Source organism: Cyprinus carpio, chromosome A1 (genome assembly GCF_018340385.1).
Source record: "Cyprinus carpio isolate SPL01 chromosome A1, ASM1834038v1, whole genome shotgun sequence".
In the NCBI taxonomy this organism is placed as follows: Eukaryota; Metazoa; Chordata; class Actinopteri; order Cypriniformes; family Cyprinidae; genus Cyprinus; species Cyprinus carpio.
In genome coordinates this window covers 38429986-38440504 of record NC_056572.1, presented here as the reverse complement: position 1 = coordinate 38440504, position 10519 = coordinate 38429986, and the positions used below count along the sequence as shown (strand labels likewise).

General features: G+C 37.1%; 1 protein-coding gene across 2 annotated transcripts in view; it reads left to right on the top strand.

Moving 5' to 3' along the window:
* The window catches only part of LOC109053292 (dynamin-2-like), a 23334-nt gene extending 13479 nt beyond the window's left edge, over positions 1-9855 (top strand). The window contains exons 13-21 of one of the 2 annotated variants that reach the window (XM_042765739.1): positions 4174-4244; positions 4326-4377; positions 4468-4578; positions 4682-4791; positions 4872-4983; positions 5206-5370; positions 6195-6421; positions 7875-8132; positions 9137-9855. In XM_042765739.1, the coding sequence (XP_042621673.1) occupies positions 4174-4244; positions 4326-4377; positions 4468-4578; positions 4682-4791; positions 4872-4983; positions 5206-5370; positions 6195-6421; positions 7875-8132; positions 9137-9203 (1173 nt within the window). In that variant the 3' untranslated portion in view covers positions 9204-9855. Of the gene's footprint in view, positions 1-4173; positions 4245-4325; positions 4378-4467; positions 4579-4681; positions 4792-4871; positions 4984-5205; positions 5371-6194; positions 6422-7874; positions 8133-9133 lie in introns of both variants that reach the window. The other variant, XM_042765737.1, reaches the window with a different exon arrangement.
* The last annotated feature ends 664 nt before the right edge of the window (positions 9856-10519 follow it).

Sequence of the window (10519 nt, the reverse complement as noted above, 5' to 3'; positions counted from 1 at the left end):
CATTCATTTACTTTTTATATCATATGAAGATTCAGTCATGGCCAAAAATATAGGCACTCTTGGTAAATATGATCAAATAAGGCTGTGAAAATTAATCTGCATTGTTAATCGTTTTGATCTTTTATTACACATACAATGTATATTTTATTACAAATACACGTTGGTCACAATTATTGGCACCCCTATAAATTCTTATGAGTAAAATATCTCTGAAGTATATTCCCATTCATATTCACAATTCTGAGCACTCCAGCATGATTATAAACATGAAATTATCCAGCCATGACTTCCTGTTTCACAGAAATACAAATAGTAGGGAAAACAAAGCCCAAATGCCCTTAATCATCCATCACAATGAGAAAAACCAAAGAATATATTTCTGATGTGCAGCAAAAGAAGATTGAGCTTCGAAAATTAGTGAAGTGTCTTTAAGAAAAGAGCTAGAGCAGTGAAAATTCCCATTTCCACCATCAGAGCAATAATTAAGAATTTCCAATCAGCAGAAAGTGTTACGAAACTGTCTGGAAGAGGACGTGTGTCTATATCGTCCTAATGTGCGGTGAAAAGGAGAGTTTGATTGGCCAAAGACTCTTCAAGGACCACAGCTGGAGAATTACAGAAAATAGTTGAGTCTCTGGTTCAGAAAACCCTAAAAAAAAGTGTCAAATAGCACCTACATCAACACATGTTGTTTGGGAGGGTTACAAGAAAAATTCTCCTACTGTAGCTCATCCAAAAACAATCTCCAGCATATTCAGTTATCAGACACGACTGGAACTTCAAACGGGACTGGCTTCTATGGTCAAACACTCAAGATGGGTTTGGTGAACACAGGGACAAAAAGTACCCCATGTGTACAATGAAATATACTGCTGTATTTTTGATGTTGTGGGCCTATATTTCTGCTGGAGGTCCTGGACATCTTGTTTAGATACATGGCATCATGGATTCTATCAAATACCAACAGATAAAAAATCAGTAAGTGACTGACTCTGTTAGAAATCTTATAATGGGCCACGTTTGGATCTTCCAACCGTACAGTAATCCAAACACGAACCTGAAATGGAAATGAAATGACCAGAAATGGGTCACTGGGCACAAAACCAAGCTTCTCCTATAGCCATTCCAGTCCTCTGACCTGAACCCTACAGAAAATGAGTGTGGTGAACTGAAGAGGAGAAGCTGGGAATCTGAAGGGTCTGGAGTGATTCTCGATGAAGGAATGGTCTCTGATCTCTTGTCAGGTGTTCTCTAACCTCATCAGGCATTATAGGAGAACATTTAGAGCTGTTAAACTGGCAAATCAAGGTTTCATTGAAAAAAACGGAGCCGTTAATGGTGACCAATGTGTATTAGAGAAAAACATTTATTTCATAATGATATTTCCCCCCATTTTAAATTCTTATTATCCAATGAAAGGTTAGATTTTTTTTTTTAAATAAAAGATCAGAAGGATTAACAATACAGATACATTTTCACAGCCTTCTTTGATCATATTTACCAAGGGTGCCCATATTTTTGGCCATGACTGTATGATATTTAATGTCATATGATTTTTTTTTTTTTTTTACTTTTCTTCTATAATTAGTAGGGATGTAACGATAAACCGTGAGCCGGTTGAAAATCTTTTCAAATATGTGACGATTCAAATCGGTTGAGATGCTAAACAATTGCGATTCAGTTAGGGGAAGGAGTTCATATGAATGTGTGTCTGAGGGGAACTTACTATCTTTAGAAAAGTTCAGATGGTATTTTTTCTGTTCATCTTGCCTCTGTATAAAGTTTATTAATGTTCATAAGTGCAGCGCTGCTTTGTTTACAGCGGTAACCAAGGAAACGCTATAAACTCCACCTGCTGGCAGAGATTGAATCTGCGTCTCGTTCAGCTCGTTTCTGTTTCATGCTGATATTTTTATGTATAGTTTTACAAAACTGAAGTCAAACCATTCCATTTTTCCTTCAAATTTCTAAATTATATAATCTAATTTAGATATAAAAACTGCTCATGTTGCATGTATGTAGCATCTTTGTTTGGGTCATGATTAAAATGCAGTGGTTGCCTCTCATTTTAAATGGAAAGAGCACAGACAAAGCCTTATTTTGTTTATATGAAGAGATTTATTTTATTTGTGTTATTTATTTGATTTGGGGCTTGTTTAAAATTTTAGTTGTGTTAATTACATTTGCATTATATTTAAATTTAGTAATTTAGCAGATGCTTTTATCCAAATCGACTTACAAATGAGAACAATAGAAGCAATCAAAACCAACAAAAGTGCAATGATATTCAAGTTAGGGGTGACCCCACTGATCTATAATATAGAACGGGATTGCTCATGACGTCATTAAAGTGAAGCCGCCGCGCCGCCATATTGGTAATCCCTAGTGTGCGTAAATGTTCTATTGAATTAATAGGAAATTGTATGATTTTAATGAGAAAACATGACATAACACGTCAGTGTTTTTAAATCTGAAGTATTTCTGTACATTCTTGCAATGCAGACACCCTAGGCATGTAAACGGTTATTTTTTTAAATGTCGGGAATTTCCCCTACTTATTAAAAACCTACGTTCATTACAGTAGAACATCATGAACATGATAAACATCAGACGGACACGACCTCAACATACAAAACAAACCACAAAGTGCTCATTCCGAAATCTGAAGCAAGATTTATGCTTTGTATACCTTTATTTGCCTTGTACATTTATTCATTGTATATATAATTTAGTTATAGTGTTTTATTCGTACAGTAGGCGCTAACTGCAAATGTTATAGTGTTTTTATTCATTATTCAGCGCTAAGTGCAAATGTTTCAACAATGATTTTATTAACAGCATTCATTTTGAAGCAGGTAATGATTCAAACGGTTGTTAAAATAATTATTAATTCAGCATGCAATATTTTACATGTAAACGGTAACGTTACTGCTAGTAAACATATTTCCGCGATCTTGGAGAGTCTGAAATAGATGTTGCTCAATCATGACATTAAAAATATACACATCATAATTTATTCAGAGAAATAACTTACTATACACAGTATGGATTTAAAGACATTTAAAGGCTTTAATCTTTCAAGATAGTAAGTTAAGCCTTTTCAGTTCAGTATATAGCAATATTAACAGATGCTATTGTATTATTCACTGTAATATATTCAAATCCATTTCTGATACTAATACATTCATGTTTAATAATTCCTGAATAATTATGTTCATAAAGAAATAGTCTATATTTTATTTTTAATCGTTACCTGTGTCGTCAGTGCGCAGCAGACACACCCACCTAAACGGTTTAAATATATCGCTTATCCTGCCCCAAAAGACCGTAAACACTGCAGATAATATCTGAAGTAAACATTAATTTACATACACATAACATAAAAACTAGTCCTGTTTGACTGATTCGCTTTATATCGGGTGATTTTAGGACAGCGGTTTGAATGTGACTCAATGGTGCGCTCTGCCGGTAGGGATTAGTAAGATTGCGGATCGAACACTTCCGGTGGCTTCACTGCCTGCTGGCAGTTTAGAACGCGATGAGCGATCCAGTTATATATAGATCAGTGGGTGACCACGAATAGTCACCAGTTCGATGCTTTGATTCGAGGAGCCTGATTCGATACCAATCTCACAGTCGAATATTCGCAGGGTGTTATGATTATGCCATTTTGACTATATGGAGGAGATCAAATGTCTGATTTCACGTAGAACTACTGGTTTTCTCCCAGTTAGTTAATATACAGCCTATTATGATAAAGCTGTAGCCAAAATAAGAATCTGAAAAGAAGCAAGCTTCAAATAAATATTTGAAACTGCGTGAATAAATCGAAGCACCCCATAGATTTATGTTTCACTTTCCATAATGAAGTGAAAGTGAAAGTCGTGACGTTTGCCAAGTATGGTAACCCATATTCGGAATTGGTGCTCTGCATTTAACCCATCCAAGTGCAAACACACAGCAGTGAGAAGTGAACACACTGTGAATAAAATGTATAATATTAATTTTATTGTTTGTGTTTCTTTGCTAATTAGCCCATAATAATTACTTTGCACTGTGGTTTGTTTAGTGACGAGATCTGTTCATCATCTGGTGATTTCTTCAAAAAACTGGTCACGCAGCATGTTTAGGGATTATCTGAACTTGATTGTGAGGGGTTTGTGTGTGTTTCAGGTGATGCTGCTGATAGACATCGAGCTCTCCTACATCAACACAAACCACGAGGACTTCATTGGCTTCGCCAAGTGAGTGGCCTCTGTTGACCTTTGACCCTGATTTCAGTCACACGAGCGTAACCGTCAAATATACACGTGTGTGTGTTTCAGTGCGCAGCAGCGGAGCGCGGCCGTCAATAAGAAGAGAGCCATGCCCAACCAGGTACAACACCACACACAGTCACAAACTGAGCCGAGCGCCGATTGGTCGGTTCCTCCTGCTCATTATCATATCCCCACCCCCTCGGTCCAGGTGATCAGACGCGGTTGGCTCACCATCAACATCAGCATAATGAAGGGCGGATCCAAGGACTACTGGTTCATCCTGACCGCAGAGTCTCTGTCCTGGTACAAACATAAGCATGTGTGTGTGTGTGTGTGTGTGTGTGTGTGTGTGTGTGTGTGTGTGTGTGTGTTCCTCATTTTGTGTGAAAATCAAACCTATGCCTCTGTGTGTGGTTTTCCAGGAGAAAGAGAAGAAGTTCATGCTTCCTCTGGATAACCTGAAGCTCAGAGACGCTGAGAAAGGCTTCATGTCCACCAAGCCCACCTTCGCCATCTTCAACACCGATCAGAGGTGTGTGTCACTCTGACACTGTCCTTTACATTCACAAATCAACCGTTAATCTGATTTAATGTGTTGTTTTGTGCGTTCAGGAACGTGTATAAAGACCTTCGTCAGATCGAGCTGGCCTGCGACTCTCAGGAGGAAGTGGACAGCTGGAAAGCCTCCTTCCTGCGGGCGGGAGTCTATCCTGAGAAAGACCAGGTAACGTCTCACTGAGCAGAGGTATATCTCATGTAGATCTCAAGTCTCATCGAAACCTCACATTAATCTTATCGATTCTCTCCTAAATCTCGCCAAACACACCTCTGAATCTCTCCGGAGGTGCCCGAATCTCACAATAACCTCAAATGAATCTCAGTCCCATAATTCTGAGCTGAACGGCGTGAGAGTGTGGTCTCAGTGTTTTGTGGGTGTTCTTCTCAGCCGGAGAACGAGGAGGGCGTTCCGGCCGACACCCTCTCCATGGACCCTCAGCTGGAGCGGCAGGTGGAGACCATCCGGAACCTGGTGGACTCCTACACCGGCATCGTCAACAAGAGCATCCGAGACCTGATGCCCAAGACCATCATGCACCTGATGATCAACAGCGTGAGTGTGGGCGGGGCTTGTGATGTCATCATATATTTTTTTTCATTCATTCATTTAATTATATTTTGGGATTTATTTACATTTGTTTGTTTGTTTTGGGTTTATTTGTTTTTATTAATTATTATTTATTTATTTTTTTAATGGTCATTTTACTTTTTCATCCATTTATTCATTCATTTTTTGTTTATTTATTAATGTTTTTATTTATTTATAATTTGTGATTTATTTTATTTATTTATAATTTGTGATTTATTTTATTTATTTATTTCGGGTTTATTTGTTTTATTTATTTTTATTTATGTTTTTTCTTTTTTGTTATTTTAATTATTTAAATTTTTATGATCATTTTACTTTTTCATCTATTTATTCATTAATTTTATTTGATAGTTTATTAGTTTATAATTAGATTTTTAAATGTTTTGGGGTTTGTTTTATTCTTTTTTTATTTATTTATATATATACATTCATGTTTTTGTATATTGGGGTTTATTTTTTCACATTTTCATTCACTCATTTTTTGTTTGCATTGGAGTTCTGGGCTTTTTTGTTTTTATTTATTAATTATTATTTATTTATTTTTATTTTTTTTTGCATTGGATTTAGGTGTTTAACTATCTATCTTTTTGCGCTGGAGTTTTGGGGTCTCTTTTTAATTTAATTTAACCATTAAAAAGAATGGAATCCAGAAAAATGAAAACAGAAAAAACTGAATTTGGAAAAAAAATAAAACGGATTTCACAAGGCCCTAAGAGCCTCCAGTGCTTTCAGGAAGCTCTTTGTGAGTCTGGACTGATCTAGCGTCTGTCTGTCTGTGTGTGCGTCAGGCGAAGGAGTTCATCTACTCGGAGCTGCTGGCGTATCTGTACTCGTCAGGTGATCAGAGCAGTCTGATGGAGGAGTCGGCCGAGCAGGCGCAGCGGCGTGACGAGATGCTCCGCATGTATCACGCGCTCAAAGAGGCGCTGCACATCATCGGAGACATCAGCACCAGCACCGTATCTGTACCTGTACCTCCACCTGTGGACGACACCTGGATCCACACCGACCCCAGGTAAACACACACACACACACTCACAGACCCTCACAGTCTCACACACACACACATACTCACACACACACACACACACACACACACACACACACACACACACACACACATACTCACACACACACAGTCACAGTCACTCACACACATACACTCACATTCACACACTCACACACACACATACACTCACAGTCAATCACACACACACATACTCACACACACACACACACACACACACACACAAGAATAAACACACACACACACAAGTATAAACACACACACACACACACAGCACAAAAATGTGTCAAATATTGTCACAGTCACTCACACACATACACTCACATTCACACACTCACACACACACACACACACACACACACACACACACACACACACACACAGTCACAGTCACTCACACACATACACTCACATTCACACACTCACACACACACACACACACACACACACTCACAGTCACTCACACACACACACATACACACACACACACACACACACAGTCAGTCAATCACACACACACACACAGTCAGTCAATCACACACACACACACACACACACACACACACAGTCAGTCACAGACACACACACTCAGTCACACACACACACACACACACACACACACACCACACAGTCACCACACACCACTCACACACTTACACACACACACACACTCACACACACACACACATCAGCTAAACAAAATGTCATCCTTTTTAGTGTTTTATGTAGATTTGTTTCAATTTTAAATTATTTATTTTATAAATAATTTGTTGTAATTTTCCTAATGTAATTCCATTTTAGTAAATCCTTTGTTTTGATTTGTTTTTAATATACATATTTAACATTTTTATGATTTAATTCCTTTTTAGTGTTTTATTACATACAAAATTATGAATCTATTATTACATAACATTTTTATGATTAAAAAATTTACGTATTTTCATTTTGATTCCTTTATATTATATTTGAGTTTTTTTACATTTGCGTATATATATTTATATTATTTAATTTAATTTTACATTTTATGATTTATTTTAGTAAATGTTTTATTCTATTGTTTTATTATAAAATCAAGTATTTCTTTACATTTTATTAAATTTTTATATTATTATTATTATAATTTGTTCAATTGTTTAAAGTTTTATTTTGTTTGTTTTTGTATTAAAATGTTTTTTTTTTTTTTTTTACTTGTGTATTATTATTATTATAATTATTTTTGTAAGTGATTTATTTCAGATGTTTTTATGTTAAATTATGTTCATTTAAAATTTTCATGGACATTTTTAATTAACTCCGTTTTGGGAACCCTGCTTTAACTTCTCAACAGTTTTATCTCATTAATCACAAATGTCATATCTAACAGTGTTTTTAATCTCTTGACCACCTTATTAAAAACAAAAGTGCATTTTGTCTTGTAAACTTGTCTTTCTCTCTCTGTCAGTCCTCCATCGCAGCGTAAACCATCCTCAGGATTGGCTCCGCCTCCTGGCCGTCCCCCTGCAGTGCGAGGCCCCACCCCTGGTCCCCCAGCTCCACCTCCTCTTAACCCCTCCCCTGCGTTTGGAGCTCCGCCCGTTCCATTCAGGCCCGGCCTTCCTAGCACTAATGCTTTCGGGAGTGGCTCGCTGGAGGCTCCGCCCCCTCAGGTGCCATCTCGCCCCGCCCGCGTGCCACCCGCTCTGCCGCCCGGCATACCCAGGTACAGCTGACAATAGTGAAGGCTCATGAATATTAATTAGGTCATATATCCATGCCTGTATCCTATTAAATATTCATGAGCCACACATTATTTGTTGTAGGATTTCCAGTTAGGTAAGCAAATCATTCACTTCAACTGGCTGAATGTAATTGATATTCATGAGGCAATAATGATTCATTAATTCACACAAACAGAAAGTCATATGATAATCATAAAGCAGTTGTGCTGTGATTAGTCAAAAAACTGCATACAGAGACATTTTAACTCGTTTGTTTTTCATTTAACTGGTTAATGCAGATTTTGTAGATAATGGGGTGTGTGTTGAAAATGGTATCAAAAATAATCAGATTTTACTGGTTTGTTTTTATTTAGGGATGTAACGATAAACCGTGAGCCGGTTGAAATTCTTTGCAAATATGTGACGATTCAAATCGGTTGAGATGCTAAACAATTGCGATTCAGTTAGTGGCATGAGTTTATATGAATGCATGTCTGAGGGGAACTTACTGTCTTTAGAAAAGTTAAGATGGTATTTTTTCTTTTCATCTTGCCTCTGTATAATGCATAAGTGCAGCACTGCTTTGTTTACAGCGGTAACCAAGGAAACGCTATAAGCTCCACCTGCTGGCAGAGATTGAATCTGCGTCTCGTTCAGCTCGTTTCTGTTTCATGCTGATATTTTTATGTATAGTTTTACAAAACTGAAGTCAAACCATTCCATTTTTCCTTCAAATTTCTAAATTATATAATCTAATTTAGATATAAAACTGCTCATGTTGCATGTATGTAGCATCTTTGTTTGGATCATGATTAAAATGCAGTGGTTGCCTCTCATTTTAAATGGAAAGAGCACAGACAAAGCCTTATTTTGTTTATAATGAAGAAATTTATTTTATTTGTGTTATTTTTTTCTGGGCTTGTTTTAAAATTTTAATTTAGTTTTGTTATTTACATGTACATTATATTTAAATTTTAGTGTTGATCATCGTGTGTGTGTGTAGCAGGAGGCCTCCAGCCGCTCCGAACCGGCCCACCATAATCAGAGCATCAGAACCGTCTCTGCTGGACTGAAGAGGTTTCACCGCGCTGGAGACCAGCCGAAGCTTTCAGCTCAGAGGACACCAGAGGAAACTACGATAAACACACACACGTGTGGCGTCGACAGTCAGCGGCTGACAGCACTAGTCTTTAACACTCCACTCTCTGTGTTATGTGTGTAGAAACACTTTATCAAAGACACTTTTTCTGGTTTAATGCCATCACTGATGAGAGTTCAGCTCTCAAACGACACACTAATGACAGAACATCTCAAAAACATTCAAAGTCTTGTCTTAATACATACGAAGAAGATTGTGTGTTTATTAACAAAATACTATTGCTTACACATAATTCTGGAATTACTATATAAAATGTTTCCAGAGAAGTCTATTTCTTATAGCCGATCGCAGTTAAACACTCTGAACACGAGTCTTATTCAGCTTCACTTCTCGAGTACATTGATCTGGTTTAATGGATGTTTAGATCTCTTTAAGGAAATGATTTTATGCCGTGTATTATCTAACAGATCTTCCTTTCATCTGTTCATCACGCTTTCATTTATTTTCTCTGTCACTTGTTTTCTGTTTTTCATGATGTTTTGTAAGAACTGCGAACAAAAGCATACTTAACCAAAATGTCATGATTATTATCAATAAAAGGGCAATGTGTGTCCAGACCAAAGGTGTTTGTTCCTGAATTGTGTTTCTCATCAGTCCAGACAGGGTAAATATTAAAACAAACTAAGTTTGAATCCCTTTTTACTCCTGGAGTGTGATTTATTTAATGCGAAGCAGCTAGTCATGAGTAATGATTGATACATTTTTAGTAAATGCTTTTAAAAAAAGGGTCAGTGTGCAGCACATTGTGTCACGGACCGCTTCCCACATTTCGACGAGGACACAAAAGGTTCAGTAGACTTTTTGCTCTAAATGAATGGTTATTGTCATGGTGTAAAGAACAGAAACTGCTCTTTGTTAATAATTGGAATCTTTTCTGGGAGCGTCCTAGGCTTTTTCGCACTGATGGCCTGCACCCCAGCAGACTCGGAGCAGAACTCCTCTCGGACAACATCTCCAGGACACTTTACTCCATATGACTAGTAAGCAATTCTCAAATAACTGCTATGATGGCTTTTGTTCTACCTGCTTAAATGATAGAAGTACTTGCGCTGTCTATTAAGTCTATTATCTATTAAGACTGTGTCTGTTCCCCGAATAGTGAGGTCAAAATATACATTTAATGTAGGATCTAGAAAAAATCTTATCGTGATTAAACCAGAAAAATGCGAAATAAATGAACAAAAACTATTTTTATAATTTGGGCTCCTAAACATTAGATCACTCACACCC